The 17,963-nt window shown below is 38.2% G+C and overlaps 1 protein-coding gene across 7 annotated transcripts; it reads right to left on the bottom strand.

The window, feature by feature from the left end:
• Window positions 1–2,612: 2,612 nt before the first annotated feature.
• LOC142547431 (uncharacterized) lies at window positions 2,613–16,487 on the bottom strand. Of its 7 annotated transcripts, none has more exons than XR_012820672.1 (4): window positions 13,389–13,612; window positions 10,837–12,100; window positions 5,686–5,750; window positions 4,998–5,112 (listed from the first exon to the last, which is right to left on the bottom strand). XR_012820672.1 is itself a non-coding variant. In XM_075655726.1 (3 exons), the coding sequence occupies exon 3, from the start codon at window positions 4,360–4,362 to the stop codon at window positions 2,914–2,916; it is 1,449 nt and encodes a 482-aa protein (XP_075511841.1). In that variant the 5' UTR covers window positions 4,363–4,420; window positions 10,837–12,100; window positions 13,389–13,612; the 3' UTR covers window positions 2,613–2,913. The 7 variants fall into 7 exon arrangements, 2 of the variants coding, with proteins under 2 accessions (XP_075511841.1, XP_075511840.1); XR_012820671.1 differs by lacking the exon at window positions 4,998–5,112 and adding an exon at window positions 16,173–16,487 and having other exon boundaries at window positions 5,125–5,750; window positions 13,389–13,453; XM_075655726.1 differs by lacking the exons at window positions 4,998–5,112; window positions 5,686–5,750 and adding an exon at window positions 2,613–4,420.
• Between the last annotated feature and the right edge of the window lie 1,476 nt (window positions 16,488–17,963).

Below are 17,963 nucleotides of genomic sequence, written 5' to 3'. Positions count from 1 at the left end.
AGGTGGGGCAGGATCTGGGTCACGTCAGAGATGAGATAAAGATAGCGTGGTGACTACGGGCGCAGAAGATCACTAGTGATGTTGTACTAGATTTGTACTACTCTAGTTTATGGTTTGTATTAAACACTAGTGATGTGTTTGTAGTAAAAACATGACATGTATATTATATGTGTTGTAATGAAATAAAGAAAGATATTATGCTTAGTATTTACATTTGAATTAATGTTAAAAAACAAAAATTTGACCCACATTTTGAATAAAGATCCAATTAATCCCGAAAAGAATTGAGTTAGAGCCCGGTTCCCCACATTCAGGTTGTGCCAATGGTTTTTCTCCAATCTCATTCCAACATATCGGCGATCGACACCTTCTACCATACAAAGCTTCAAATGGTGCCATTCCAATAGTCGTTTGGAAACTGTTGTTGTATGAGAATTCTACCAATGATAGAGATTCTTCTTGCCAATTACCTCCGAAATCCATAACTACCGACCGAAGCATATATTCCAAAGTCTGAATGGTTCTTTCTGTCTGACCATCACTTTGGAGATCATAAGCTGTGCTCATAGCCAACTTAGTTCCCAAAGCATTCTGAAGACTGCTCCAAAACTTAGATGCAAATCTTGGATCTCTATCAGACACAATAGACACTGGAACTCCATGCAACCGAACCACATTATCCAAATATAACCTTGCCATTTTCTTGTAAGGATAGGTACGATCATATGGAATGAAATGTGCTGACTTGGACAATCTATCAACTATAACCCAGATAGCATCACAACCTCTGATAGACCTGGGTAAGTGAGTTACAAAGTCCATTGCAATATGTTCCCAATTCCATTGCGGTATTTCTAAACTCTGTAACATACCTCCAGGTTTCATTCTCTCAGCTTTCACCTGTTGGCATGTCAAACATCTTGCTACAAATTCAGAAATGTCTTTCTTCATCGCATCCCACCAAAAATAAGGTCTCAATATCTGGTACATCCTACGATTACCAGGATGAACACTATGGCGACTACAATGCGCCTCTTGAAGCAATGCTTCTCTCAATTCTGCAACATTTTGTACCACTAATCTGTTATTCATTCGCAAACAACCATCTGATGAGACATTATACTTATCTGGATTACCAGACAAAACCAACTCTTTTGATTTCTGAACTTTTGGATCTGTCTTTTGAGCCTTTTTAATTTCAGCAATAATCTGTGGCTCAAACTGCAATGCAGAAAAAATAAAATAATTATCTTGTGGCTGAAAATTCCATCTAGAAGTACACAATTCATCATGATTCTGCCAAATATGAATGGATGCTAACATGCCATCCTGATACTTCCGGCTTAATGCATCTGCAACCTGATTCATCTTCCCTGGTTGATACTGTATTTCACATTCAAAATCCTTCAATAGATCTAACCAACGTCTCTGCCTCATATTCAGATCTGATTGAGTAAACAGATATTTCAAACTCTTATGATCTGAGTAAATAATAAACTGTTCACCATATAGATAGTGTCGCCAAATTTTCAAGGCAAAAACAATGGCTGCAAGTTCAAGATCATGAACTGGATATCGGGATTCATGTATCTTTAGTTGCCTCGAAGCATAGGCAATAACCTTTCCATGTTGCATCAATACACATCCCAATCCTTTAGCTGATGCATCTGTACAAACCACAAATCCACCTGATCCAAACGGCAACGCCAACACTGGTGCTGTCGTCAATTTGTCTTTCAGTTTCAGAAAACTCTGCTCACACTCTTCTGACCAAATAAATCTTGCATCCTTCTTGGTCAGTTGCGTGATAGGTCGGGAAATATGAGAAAACCCTTCAATGAATCGTCTGTAATACCCGGCCAATCCCAAAAAACTTCGAACCTCTGGTACATTGGTTGGTCTAGTCCAATTCAAGACCGCTTCAATTTTACTTGGATCGACGGATATTCCTTTGGCTGATATCACATGACCCAAAAATATGATTTGATCCAACCAGAATTCACACTTTGACAATTTAACATACAAATGAGCATCACGAAGTGTTTGAAGAACTAATCTCAAATGCTCTCTATGTTCCTTTCTTGACTTCGAATACACCAGTATATCATCAATAAAAACAATAACAAACTTGCCCAGAAAATTCCTGAACACTCGGTTCATTAAATCCATAAATACTGCTGGTGCATTAGTCAACTCAAATGGCATAACCAAAAATTCATAATGCCCGTATCTGGTTCTAAAATCTGTCTTAGGAACATCTTCTTCTCTAACTCGAAGTTGATGGTATCCTGATCGAAGATCAATTTTCGAATATACTGAAGTTCCCTGTAATTGATCAAACAAATCATCGATTCTAGGCAAAGGGTATTTATTCTTGACGGTGACCTGATTCAATTGCCTATAATCAATGCACATTCTCATGGAACCATCTTTCTTTTTAACAAACAAAACAGGGGCTCCCCAAGGTGACATACTAGGTCGTATGTACCCTTTTTCCAGTAAATCCTGCAATTGCTCTTTCAACTCTTTAAGTTCTGCAGGTGCCATTCTATACGGAGCTTTTGAAATTGGAGCAGTTCCTGGCATCAATTGTTAAAATCAAGCTCTCTCTGCGGTGGAAAACATGGTATCTCCTCCAGAAAGACATCAGAAAATTCTTTCACCACTGGTATATCAGACAATCTCGGCTCTTCCTTTAAAGCATCCGCAGCATAAATCATATATCCCTCATTTCCTAAGGATAATAGCTTAAACATTTCCATCGCTGAAACTAAAGGTATTTTAGCTTACGATCCTCGACCATAAAAATTCCATTTGTCACCAAAATGAGGTCGAAAACGTACTACACCATGAAAACAGTCTACAGTAGCTCGATAATTTGTCAAGGTATCCATACCATTGATACAATCAAAGTCATACATCGGTTAACACAATCAAATTAGAAATCATAATACCGTCACCGAAATGAAATACACAGTTCAACACAATCTGCCCTGATAAAATCACTTTACCGGCTGGAGTGGACACAGATGCAAACTCATGCAATGATGTAGTCACAAAGTCATATTCATCAACAAAATTGGATGCGAGGAAAGAGTGAGATGCTCCTGTATCAAATAAAACTCGTGCAGTGTAACCATTAATTAAACAAGTACCTGCGATTACACCACCTGGAGCCTCTCTGGCTTGATCCTCTGTCAAAGCATACACTCTAGCCTGTTGTGGACCTGGGAATGATTGAGGTGCATTACCCCGAACCTGTGGATAATTGGACTGCCGAAAAGACTGCGCAGGAGTAAAGGGTCTCTGAGACGAACCACCCGAAAAACCACCTCTGTTCTGAGGAAACTGTTGTGGTCTCATCTGCCCTTGAGTACGGTTTGGACAAGATCTAGCAAAGTGTCCTTTCTGACCGCAATTATGATATGTACCATGTACACCACCACACTGAGATGTATGATGTCTACCTCCACAACGCTCACAATACACCAATGAATATTGATTCCCTGAAAAAGGCGTCCCTGATACACTTTTAGATCCACTTGAGCTAGATGAACTCGACTGACCTTTCTTCTTGAAGTTCTTTCCTCTGGGCTTTAACCTTTGAGGTTTTTGGTGTTGGAAGAACTGCTGCTGCTGGAAAGGCTGCTGAGGTACATAAGATGATGTACCCATTGGTAATTGCATACCTCCACTGGGTATCTGTAAAGTCTGCTGTTGATTATCTCTTTGAAATCCTGCTTCTAATCTTATTGCCTTGTTGACTGCATCGGCATAGCTAACCGGATTACTAGCCAGAACCAAGGAATATAAATGAGAACCCAATCCTTCCAGAAATTTCTCCATTTTTGCCCCATCATTACCGGCGATATGCGGCACGTAAATCAATAAAGATGATAATTGTCGAGCATATTCCGCAACTGGTAAATTACCCTGAACCAATTTATGAAATGCAGATGATTTGGCAGCATAATAAGAAGGCGGAGAATACTCTTGTCTGAACTGAGTACTGAAAACATCCCAAGTAATAACTGTGCCAGCAGCACGCAAAGCCCTGGCAGTAGCCTCCCACCAACGTTCAGCATTGTCCCTCAGCTGAAGAACTACTAATTTTACTCTTCGGTTGGAATCATATTCCACCAAATCAAACAAATTATTCATGGCCCTTAACCAACTTTCAGCTTTTTCATTACCTCCGGAGCCATCAAAGATAGGAGGATTCAGATTCTGAAATCTCGATACCACCAATTCCATATCATTCACTCTACGGGTGATCTGTTCAACTTCCACATTAACATTCTGTACTGCTTCACCAGTAGGTCGACCACGTCTACCTCGAGCATTCACATCAATACCATCCATATTCTAAGCACCAGACTCTTGAACCACTTCTTTACCTTTCCTACCTCTCGGTGCCATTCTACAAAACCAAAGTTAATTCCCAAAATATTCATTAACTTCAAAATAATTCAAAGCACCGAAAAGGAAATGCCAAAATGCTCAAGAATCCATTACCTACTAATGCCAAAACATGTTCATCTCTAAAATACTAACATGCAATTCAAACCAGGCAAAAGCAAGTAATTCCAAATAATCAATCACATGCGCACAATTTATTTGTGCCTAGACTCGAGACTAACTCTATATGAGCGTATCCCAGTCTATGCTCTGATACCAAACTGTGAGGGCCTTGTTCCTGATTAATATTTTATTAACACACAATCAGGATTAATTAGTGTAAACAGCGAAAACGAGTTAAGATTTTGCTTTTTGGCCCAATAGAAATTTCGGCATGACCTCCCCGTAAATAGGACATACCGGAAAAATATAAAATAACCAAAACGACTAAATCAAAATTCTCAACAAACATCCAATACGAAACAATGCCAACCAGGTACAATCACAACAACGATCCTCCACAAACACAATATACAACTACTCGGGGCATACCCTGGTAATACATAGACTCCATAATACATAAATATAATATCTAGGGACTCGATGACTGAACTCACAGAGAAAAACAATAAAGGCTTGAGCTCAAAACTCAAAGAGCTCTAGCGCCCCTCGGTGCTTCATCCTGAGCAGCCGAAGACAAACCACCTGCATGACCTGCTATGGAAACACAGAACAAACCACAGCAGTCCCAAAGGATAGGGGTCAAACCCCAGTACGAAGATCAAATAAATTACAGCATATATAAATGACATGTAATGAAATCAATGCAATGCATGTACGGGTGCAAGATGTCTGGATATCAGGAGTCAAAGGATCGATATCAACAATCATAATATATGCTCGAGCTGGTCCACGACTCAGCGGACAGTGTCTGGGGATATGGCTTCACACTTGATGCCAGCAACTACCTAAGCCGGACCGAGTCAAGGTGCCCAAAATCCACAAGACACAATATAATATCATATACAGATCTCAATCGAATATCAACGGGTATCAATAACTGAAGGGCTCAATATGATTGTGTGCTCAACAATGTATATCAATCCATAGATTATTCCAATATATTTGAAAATCATGTTTTATTTTAAGAAAACGAGGAATAATCTTAAATTTGCATCCAAATTCCACAAAGAGCACATAATCACATAATTCACATAAAATCAATTAACTCACATCAATTAAATTACACGTCGACATAGACGCTGTAAGAAATCGATCAATCCGTACCTTAACCTTCAAATTAAATTACCACAATAATTACGAAGACCTCGGCGCTTCCTGGTTATCAAAACCTGTGGCAATTAATTTATTTTCATCAATTAAATACTCAACTCTTATCCAATTACAATTTACAAATTCCAGCTTGTACCTAGGATCGATTTTAAGGTCAGAACTCAATCAAAACCTAACCGAATTACACTTATCATATATGGCTGAAATCCAAACTCAAAATCCCACAATTCATCAGAATATACCGACACAAAAATCGGTCATCTAGATGCTGATAAAAACCAAAAACAAGAAACTTTGAAAACAATAAATCTGTACAGATTCTAGTTCGACACCTTGTAGCATAAAATTCATATCTAATTCATTATTGACCCAATTCAAAATCCGCCAATTGTAAATGAAAGAAAACTCAAATATTTAAGTTTTCTTAGAAGAAATCATTCCCAAAATCTTAGTAGATAATTCCAGAATTAAGCAAGAACATGTTGTTACTCACCAACTCGCAGACTGAATTCCCAGACTGAGCAGTTTCGGTAAAATTAGCATAACTCCATCAATTCTTAATGGAATTTAACGGGTCAATTATCTTTTCGAAGACAAGACATAGCTCTACAACTTTCATTTAGATCACAAGTCCGGAATCCGAGTGAAAACAGGTCTCAAACTCGAATTACAAAATGTCTTCTGCACGCATCAGTACAGAGTTCGGTTTTTGACACATTATGGTAGAAAAATCATATCAAATCAGTTTCTTATTGTAATTACGATTTGCCAGTTGCTTTAGGAAGCTAACACAACGTTCTACAAGTTTTATTTGAACCACAAGTCGATATTCTTCGTGTAACATACCCAAATATCCAAAAAAACTAGACACCAAAATCTCAAAATATCACAGTAGCTAAGAATGAAACCCATGAAAAAATTTGCAACTCTAGGCTTAGGGATTACCTTCCAAAGCTTCCTATAAACTGAAATGAAGCAAGAATTAGCCTCTACAATCCTCCAAAGAACAAATAAGAAGGCAAGCAAGGGGCTGGAAAAATGTTGCAGTAGCAACACGCAGCTCGCTGCACAATGGAAGAGCTCGTCTCTTCTTCGATTCAAACAAGGAACAAGGTGCACGAGCTTCAGCTGATGGTTGCTGGATAAATTACTGTCAGCTATGGTGGTTGAACCACAAGACAAGAAGAAGGTAGCTAGTGAAGAGGGTGAGGCGTGAGGTAGGGTTGAGGAGAAGACTTACGGGAATGGTGAAGGGGAAATGGGTTTCCTTATAAAATAACCCATAAAAATATACACCCCAAAAATATATAAATACGCATTTGCAATTATTAAATGTTTGCTCAAAATGCTAGACTGTGACCCGGTCCAATTTATTTCAACTCCCGTGTGCTATTTAATTCCGACATGTATTTTAATATCGTTTATACTTCCGATATTTTCTAATACACATTTTTAACACACGATTAAATTTATTTAGCTTAATTATTTTAATTTCGCACTTTAAAATAATAAAAATCAATTCTTGCCAAATAATTGAGTAATTAATATCAGGTCATCACATTCTCCCCCTCTAACAAAGATTTCGCCCTCGAAATCAGAACATTCAATACAAATAAGATAAAAGGAATTCAAATTTACATTACTGCTAACAAAGATTTCGCCCTCGAAATCAGAACATTCAATACAAATAAGATAAAAGGAATTCAAATTTACATTACTGCTAGTACATAGGAAACTCAGAGTACATGGAGTAATTTGTCACATTCTCAAACAAATGAGGCCATTCTTGACGCATTCTAGCCTCGAGCTCCCATGTTGCCTCTTCTGTCCCATGTTTACTCCACTGCACCATGACTAGAGGAATCGTCTTATTACGAAGCTGCTTTTCTTTGCGATCAAAAATTTGCAAAGGATACTCAACATAGCTAAGAGAACTATCTAACTCCACATTCTCGTGTCTCAGAACATGAGATGGATCTGGCTCATACTTCCGCAGCATAGATACATGAAACACATCATGTATAGCAGACAAACTCTGCGGCAAGTTCAATCTATAAGCCAACAAACCGATCCTCTCAACGATAGTATATGGTCCAATATAACGTGGAGCTAACTTTCCCTTTTTCCCAAATCTCGTTGTGCCGCGAAATGGTGACACCTTTAGAAAAACTTGATCACCGACTTGAAATTCCAAAGGTCTACGCCTTTTAATTGCATAGCTAGCTTGACGATCCTGAGATGCTTTCATTCTTTTTCTGATCAAATCAATCTTTTCACTCATCTCTTCATCAAATTCAGGTTGTGCCAATGGTTTTTCTCCAATCTCATTCCAACATATCGGCGATCGACACCTTCTACCATACAAAGCTTCAAATGGTGTCATTCCAATAGTCGTTTGGAAACTGTTGTTGTATGAGAATTCTACCAATGATAGAGATTCTTCTTGCCAATTACCTCCGAAATCCATAACTACTGACCGAAGCATATATTCCAAAGTCTGAATGGTTCTTTCTGTCTGACCATCAGTTTGGGGATGATAAGCTGTGCTCATAGCCAACTTAGTTTTCAAAGCATTCTGAAGACTGCTCCAAAACTTAGATGCAAATCTTGGATCTCTATCAGACACAATAGACACTGGAACTCCATGCAACCGAACCACATTATCCAAATATAACCTTGCCATTTTCTTGTAAGGATAGGTACGATCATATGGAATAAAATGTGCTGAATTGGACAATCTATCAACTATAACCCAGATAGCATCACAACCTCTGATAGACCTGGGTAAGTGAGTTACAAAGTCCATTGCAATATGTTCCCATTTCCATTGCGGTATTTCTAAACTCTGTAACATACCTCCAGGTTTCATTCTCTCAGCTTTCACCTGTTGGCATGTCAAACATCTTGCTACAAATTCAGAAATGTCTTTCTTCATCGCATCCCACCAGAAATAAGGTCTCAATATCTGGTACATCCTACGATTACCAGGATGAACACTATGACGACTACAATGCGCCTCTTGAAGCAATGCTTCTCTCAATTCTGCAACATTTGGTACCACTAATCTGTTATTCATTCGCAAACAACCATCTGATGAGACATTATACTTATCTGGATTACCAGACAAAACCAACTCTTTTGATTTCTGAACTTTTGGATCTGTCTTTTGAGCCTTTTTAATTTCAGCAATAATCTGTGGCTAAAACTGCAATGCAGAAAAAATAAAATAATTATCTTGTGGCTGAAAATTCCATCCAGAAGTACACAATTCATCATGATTCTGCCAAATATGAATGGATGCTAACATGCCATCCTGATACTTCCGGCTTAATGCATCTGCAACCTGATTCATCTTCCCTGGTTGATACTGTATTTCACAGTCAAAATCCTTCAATAGATCTAACCAACGTCTCTGCCTCATATTCAGCTCTGACTGAGTAAACAGATATTTCAAAACTCTTATGATCTGAGTAAATAATAAACTGTTCACCATATAGATAGTGTCGCCAAATTTTCAAGGCAAAAACAATGGCTGCAAGTTCAAGATCATGAACTGGATATCGGGATTCATGTATCTTTAGTTGCCTCGAAGCATAGGCAATAACCTTTCCATGTTGCATCAATACACATCCCAATCCTTTAGCTGATGCATCTGTACAAACCACAAATCCACCTGATCCAGACGGCAACGCCAACACTGGTGCTGTCGTCAATTTCTCTTTCAGTTTCAGAAAACTCTGCTCACACTCTTCTGACCAAATAAATCTTGCATCCTTCTTGGTCAGTTGCGTGATAGGTCGGGAAATCTGAGAAAACCCTTCAATGAAATCGTCTGTAATACCCGGCCAATCCCATAAAACTTCCAACCTCTGGTACATTGGTTGGTCTAGTCCAATTCAAGACCGCTTCAATTTTACTTGGATCGACGGATATTCCTTTGGCTGATATCACATGACCCAAAAATATGATTTGATCCAACCAAAATTCACACTTTGACAATTTAGCATACAACTGAGCATCACGAAGTGTTTGAAGAACTAATCTCAAATGCTCTCTATGTTCCTTTCTTGACTTCGAATACACCAGTATATCATCAATAAAAACAATAACAAACTTGTCCAGAAAATTCCTGAACACTCGGTTCATTAAATCCATAAATACTGCTGGTGCATTAGTCAACCCAAATGGCATAACCAAAAATTAATAATGCCCGTATCTGGTTCTAAAAGCTGTCTTAGGAACATCTTCTTCTCTAACTCGAAGTTGATGGTATCCTGATCGAAGATCAATTTTCGAATATACTGAAGTTCCCTGTAATTGATCAAACAAATCATCGATTCTAGGCAAAGGGTATTTATTCTTGACGGTGACCCGATTCAATTGCCTATAATCAATGCACATTCTCATGGAACCATCTTTCTTTTTAACAAACAAAACAGGGGCTCCCCAAGGTGACATACTAGGTCGTATGTATCCTTTTTCCAGTAAATCCTGCAATTGCTCTTTCAACTCTTTAAGTTCTGCAGGTGCCATTCTATACGGAGCTTTTGAAATTGGAGCAGTTCCTGGCATCAATTCAATGTTAAAATCAAGCTCTCTCTGCGGTGGAAAACATGGTATCTCCTCCAGAAAGACATCAGAAAATTCTTTCACCACCGGTATATCAGACAATCTCGGCTCTTCCTTTAAAGCATCCGCAGCATAAATCATATATCCCTCATTTCCTAAGGATAATAGCTTAAACATTTCCATCGCTGAAACTAAAGGTATTTTAGCTTACGATCCTCGACCATAAAAATTCCATTTGTCACCAAAATGAGGTCGAAAACGTACTACACCATGAAAACAGTCTACAGTAGCTCGATAATTTTTCAAGGTATCCATACCATTGATACAATCAAAGTCATACATCGGTTAACACAATCAAATTAGAAATCATAATACTGTCACCGAAATGAAATACACAGGTCAACACAATCTGCCCTGATAAAATCACTTTACCGGCTGGAGTGGACACAGATGCAAAATCATGCAATGATGTAGTCACAAAGTCATATTCATCAACAAAATTGGATGCGAGGAAAGAGTGAGATGCTCCTGTATCAAATAAAACTCGTGCAGTGTAACCATTAATTAAACAAGTACCTGCGATTACACCACCTGGAGCCTCTCTGGCTTGATCCTCTGTCAAAGCATACACTCTAGCCTGTTGTGGACCTGGGAATGATTGAGGTGCATTACCCCGAACCTGTGGATAATTGGACTGCTGAAAAGACTGCGCAGGAGTAAAGGGTCTCTGAGACGAACCACCCGAAAAACCACCTCGGTTCTGAGGAAACTATTGTGGTCTCATCTGCCCTTGAGTACGGTTTGGACAAGATCTAGCAAAGTGTCCTTTCTGACCGCAATTACGACATGTCCCATGTACACCACCACACTGAGATGTATGATGTCTACCTCCACAACGCTCACAATACACCACTGAATACTGATTCCCTGAAAAAGCGTCCCCGATACACTTTTAGATCCACTTGAGCTAGATGAACTCGATTGACCTTTCTTCTTGAAGTTCTTTCCTCTGGGCTTAAACCGTTGAGGTTTTCGGTGTTGGAAGAACTGCTGCTGCTGGAAAGGCTGCTGAGGTACATAAGATGATGTACCCATTGGTAATTGCATACCTCCACTGGGTATCTGTAAAGTCTGCTGCTGATTATCTCTTTGAAATCCTGCTTCTAATCTTATTGCCTTGTTGACTGCATCGGCATAGCTAACCGGATTACTAGCCAGAACCAAGGAATATAAATGAGAACCCAATCCTTCCAGAAATTTCTCCATTTTTGCCCCATCATTACCGGCGATATGCGGCACGTAAATCAATAAAGATGATAATTGTCGAGCATATTCCGCAACTGGTAAATTACCCTGAACCAATTTATGAAATGCAGATGATTTGGCAGCATAATAAGAAGGCGGAGAATACTCTTGTCTGAATTGAGTACTGAAAACATCCCAAGTAATAACTGTGCCAGCATCACGCAAAGCCCTGGCAGTAGCCTCCCACCAACGTTCAGCATTGTCCCTCAGCTGAAGAACTACTAATTTTACTCTTCGGTTGGAATCATATTCCACCAAATCAAACAAATTATTCATGGCCCTTAACCAACTTTCAGCTTTTTCATTACCTCTGGAGCCATCAAAGATAGGAGGATTCAGATTCTGAAATCTCGATACCACCAATTCCATATCATTCACTCTACGGGTGATCTGTTCAACTTCCACATTAACATTCTGTACTACTTCACCAGTAGGTCGACCACGTCTACCTCGAGCATTCACATCAATACCATCCATATTCTGAGCACCAGACTCTTGAACCACTTCTTTACCTTTCCTACCTCTCGGTGCCATTCTACAAAACCAAAGTTAATTCCCAAAATATTCATTAACTTCAAAATAATTCAAAGCACCGAAAAGGAAATGCCAAAATGCTCAAGAATCCATTACCTACTAATGCCAAAACATGTTCATCTCTAAAATACTAACATGCAATTCAAACCAGGCAAAAGCAAGGAATTCCAAATAATCAATCACATGCGCACAATTTATTTGTCCCTAGACTCGAGTGCACTAACTCTATATGAGCGTATCCCAGTCTATGCTCTGATACCAAACTGTGAGGGCCTTGTTCCTAATTAATATTTTATTAACACACAATCAGGATTAATTAGTATAAACAGCGAAAACGAGTTAAAATTTTGCTTTTTGGCCCAATAGAAATTTCGGCATGACCAACCTGTAAATAGGACATACCGAAAAAATATAAAATAACCAAAACGACTAAATCAAAACTCTCAACAAACATCCAATACGAAACAATGCCAACCTGGCACAATCACAACAACGATCCTCCACAAACACAATATACAACTACTCGGGGCATACCCCGGTAATACATAGACTCCATAATACATAAATATAATATCTAGGGACTCGATGACTGAACTCACAGAGAAAAACAATAAAGGCTTGAGCTCAAAACTCAAAGAGCTCTAGCGCCCCTCGGTGCTTCATCCTGAGCAGCCGAAGACAAACCACCTGCATGACCTGCTATGGAAACACAGAACAAACCACAGCAGTCCCAAAGGACAGGGGTCAAACCCCAGTACGAAGATCAAATAAATTACAGCATATATAAATGACATGTAATGAAATCAATGCAATGCATGTACGGGTGCAAGATGTCTGGATATCAGGAGTCAAAGGATCGATATCAACAATCATAATATATGCTCGAGCTGGTCCACGACTCAGTGGACATGTCCACGACTCAGCGGACAGTGTCTGGGGATATGGCTTCACACTTGATGCCAGCAACTACCTAAGCCGGACCGAGTCAAGGTGCCCAAAATCCACAAGACACAATATAATATCATATACAGATCTCAATCGAATATCAACGGGTATCAATAACTGAAGGGCTCAATATGATTGTGTGCTCAACAATGTATATCAATCCATAGATTATTCCAATATATTTGAAAATCATGTTTTATTTTAAGAAAACGAGGAATAATCTTAAATTTGCATCCAAATTCCACAAAGAGCACATAATCACATAATTCACATAAAATCAATTAACTCACATCAATTAAATTACACGTCGACATAGACGCTGTAAGAAATCGATCAATCCGTACCTTAACCTTCAAATTAAATTACCACAATAATTACGAAGACCTCGGCGCTTCCTGGTTATCAAAACCTGTGGCAATTAATTTATTTTCATCAATTAAATACTCAACTCTTATCCAATTACAATTTACAAATTCCAGCTTGTACCTAGGATCGATTTTAAGGTCAGAACTCAATCAAAACCTAACCGAATTACACTTATCATACATGGCTGAAATCCTAACTCAAAATCCCACATTTCATCAGAAGATATCATATATGGCTGAAATCCTAACTCAAAATCCCACATTTCATCAGAAGATACCGACACAAAAATCGGTCATCTAGATGCTGATAAACACCAAAAACAAGAAACTTTGAAAACAATAAATCTGTACAGATTCTGGTTCGACACCTTGTAGCATAAAATTCATATCTAATTCATTATTGACCCAATTTAAAATCCGCCAATTTTAAATGAAAGAAAACTCAAATATTTAAGTTTTCTTAGAAGAAATCATTCCCAAAATCTTAGTAGATAATTCCAGAATTAAGCAAGAACATGCTGTTACTCACCAACTCGCGGACTGAATTCCCAGACTGAGCAGTTTCGGTAAAATGAGCATAACTCCCTCAATTCTTAATGGAATTTAACGGGTCAATTATGGTTTCGAAGACAAGACATAGCTCTACAACTTTCATTTAGATCACAAGTCCAGAATATGTGGGGACCCGGGCTCTAACTCAATTCTTCTCGGGATTAATCGGATCCTTGTTCAAAAATACGGGTCAAAATTTTGCTTTTAATATTAAATCAAATGTTTACAACTCAAGCACAATATAATTCTATATTCATTTCATTACAACAAACATAATATACATGCCTCGTTTTATTCATATTCTACAAACCAGTATTTAAGTACAGTACATGTCAAAAGTACAACTACTAGTTCCTCTGCTACGCCTGTGATCACCACACTATGTCCATCTCTCATCTCTGTCGCGACCCTGATCCTGCCCCACCTGTTGTTATGCACACATACAGACATAACAACAGCCAGAAACTCCGGTGAGAACAAATCCCAGTATAAAACATGTATGCATGCTGATACATAATCATAATCATGAATGGAAACAATAACAATAGGTTCCATAGTCTATGAAACCAATCTATATAAGCATACAATTCAAATCAAATCATGTCTTGACTCGACTCAACTCTAACTCTAGGGATCCCGGTGTGAATAAGATGTCATTGTCTGTCACCTACCCTCCCAATCGGGGTAACTGTACGTTTTATTCCTAGACTTCGGTCATGTCTGTATCGAATGTCTACAATCGGAGGATATCTGCTCCTATGCGTCGATACACCGAATGTCTAGAAGTTTGGCAAATCTGCCAATGACTCTCCTATCTCAAATGCATGAATATAAATCTATAAAATGCATAATCATATCAAAAGATTTGAATATAATCTATAAACAAATCATAATCATATCAAAAGACAAGCAACTAATCTAGTATGTGATTTTGTTGGGAAACTCAAATTGAATCTTATTTGAGTTGTGTCTTCCCCAAACAAGACATGCATTATACCTTTCGTCGTAGTATAATCGTCGTCGTAGTCGAAGTCTTGTTCCCAAATTTACCAATACAAATCTGAAATGGCATAATCAATGTGTATTCTATCAAACTTCTACTCAATTCAACACATATATGAATTGAAAATCAATCTCAATACAAATCGACGGTACAACGGCATAATCCTGCGATACCGATCACTCAATAACATCATAATCAATCACAATCAACTCATACTCCTCATTAAAATATAATGTATTATACTAAACTCTTCACTATCTTAACTCAATATACATTCTGGAAAATCGACACCATCTCAAACGGTATCCGAAAATCGATCCGATTGTATTTCCATACTCACCATAATCATAAGAACATATAATGTAACTCATATCTGATTTCCTCATACAACTCAACTTCAAAACATGCTGAAAGGATGTTATATGTACATTCCCTTGTAGCCTTCAAAGAGAGGAATCCAAATCTATATTTAGATTCAAGTTTTAATGTATAAATCTCACACCATCACAATTATAACTTTGGGAGAACTTGAGGAATTTTTGACGATGCTCTCGGTTTTGAATTGTGAAATGAGAAAGACTAAATCAGTCCAATATCTATATATATATGCCATGTGTCACAACAAGGAACAAAGGTGGATTTCTCGCATGCAGCACCGCGGGTGCGGTCACTCTTCACCGCGGGTGCGCTGTGCCCACGGCATGCCTTTCATTTTCTGAAATTCGACGACCGCGGGTGCACTCTCTCTGGACCGCGGGTGCGGTGACCCTACGGTAAAATGGCCATCTTTCTGTCCATGCACCGCGGGTGCGGTGCTTCTCTAGGCGCGGGGACGGTCTCCCTTCAAGCAACATTTCATCTTTGCATTTTAAATATGACCATCTAGGGCATTACAGAATCCGAGTGAAAACAGGTCACAAACTTGAATTACAGAATGTCTTCTGCACGCATCAGTACAGAGTTCGATTTTTGACACATTATGGTAGAAAAATCATATCAAATCCGTTTCTTATTGTAATTCAATTTTCCAGTGGCTGTAGAAAGCTAACACAACGTTCTACAAGTTTTATTTGAACCACAAGTCGATATTCTTCGTGAAACATACCCAAATATCCAAAAAAACTAGACACCAAAATCTCGAAATATCACAGTAGCTAAGAATGAATTCAACCCATGAACAAATTTGCAACTCTAGGCTTAGGGATTACCTTCCAAAGCTTCCTATAAACTGAAATGAAGCAAGAATTAGCCTCTACAATCCTCCAAGGAACAAATAAGAAGGCAAGCAAGGGGCTGGAAAAATGTTGCAGCAGCAACACGCAGCTCGCTGCACAATGGAAGAGCACGTGTCTTCTTCGATTCAAACAAGGAACAAGGTGCATGAGCTTCAGCTGATGGTTGCTGGATAAATTACTGTCAGCTATGGTGGTTGAACCACAAGACACGAAGAAGGTAGCTGGAGAAGAGGGTGAGGCGTGAGGTAGGGTTGAGGAGAAGACTTATGGGAATGGTGCAGGGGAAATGGGTTTCCTTATAAAATAACCCATAAAAATATACACCCCACAAATATATTAACATGCATTTGCAATTATTAAATGTTTGCTCAAAATGCTAGACTGTGACCCGGTCCAATTTATTTCAACTCCCGTGTGCTATTTAATTCCGACATGTATTTTAATATCGTTTATACTTCCGATATTTTCTAATACACATTTTTAACACACGATTAAATTTATTTAGCTTAATTATTTTAATTTCGCACTTTAAAATAATTAATATCAATTCTTGCCAAATAATTGAGTAATTAATATCAGGTCATCACAATTACCTACCTGATATTCTGATCGAAACCCTGTTCTGATTATCGAAACCGCGTTCTGAACATTCTTATTAAACTTCTGGACTGCTTTAATTCGCGAGTTTAGCTCTGATTCGGCTTGAACTGTATATACTCTCAACGGTTCCCAATAATCTGTATCACATCCTCGACGTTGTTTAAATCAACTGCTATATCATTTTCGGATGTAATGTCCCACAAACAATATAATCTGTCTTTAATACTGTTTTAGAACAATAACAATTCTCAAGCAATTTCACAACAGTCACATATACAATAATCTGTTAAACTCAGGCAAGAAAATAAAGAAGTTTCTGACATCGGTATCATTCTCAGCCACTGATCACTGCCTCAGCTGTGCTAATATCAATCGGTATACCATATTCGAATATCACATACTCGGAATACAATCTGTTTCAATCAAGATTCATATCTGAACAATTTCTATATACAACAATTTCATTTCTCAGATCCTTCAATACAAGATATTCGATTTAGTCAGTCATATGCCACGCACAAAATATCATAGATAAACGGCATAAAATCATCAGAATACCTCTGAATACTGGATTCATCAACCCATAATCAGAACTGAAGTATTTTACAGAGAAACACACAATCAGATGTAACTTTCGGTCAGTAAATCCTTTAACTGATATTTCAATTCTTTCAAATCAATCAGTATCATTCTGTACGGACTTCTAAAATAAAACCAGTACCTGGTATCAAATCAAGGCGGAAATCACTCTCCCTGATATAAGGCAAATCCGGAATTTCATCTAGAAAGACTTTAGCATTTCTCCTGCTACTGACAAATCAGCTTATGGTATATTCATTTTCAGTAATCAACTGAATGCATAAGGAATAACTCCATTCCTTTCGATACTCATCGAATCCTAATTAATAAAGAAATTAAAGGAATTCAAAATCGAAAATCCTTACCGTACATTATTCATTCTTCGGCCATTTCAAGTCCGAATCTTACCATCTCTTGGTAAGAATCTACAATAGCTCTGTACTTGTTCAATATATTCATATCAATAATGCTGCCAGAATCAGACAATACAAGTACAACATAATCTAACTCAATCTCATTCTCGCTTCACTGCAGTATACGATATTTACAGAATTCACTGGTATCAATCTTTCTCCCAAAAGATAA

The sequence above is a fragment of the Primulina tabacum genome, chromosome 5 (assembly GCF_025594145.1).
Source record: "Primulina tabacum isolate GXHZ01 chromosome 5, ASM2559414v2, whole genome shotgun sequence".
NCBI classification, from domain to species: domain Eukaryota; kingdom Viridiplantae; phylum Streptophyta; class Magnoliopsida; order Lamiales; family Gesneriaceae; genus Primulina; species Primulina tabacum.
The sequence above is the reverse complement of the archived record's forward strand: the minus strand, read 5'-3'. Positions and strand labels throughout refer to the sequence as shown.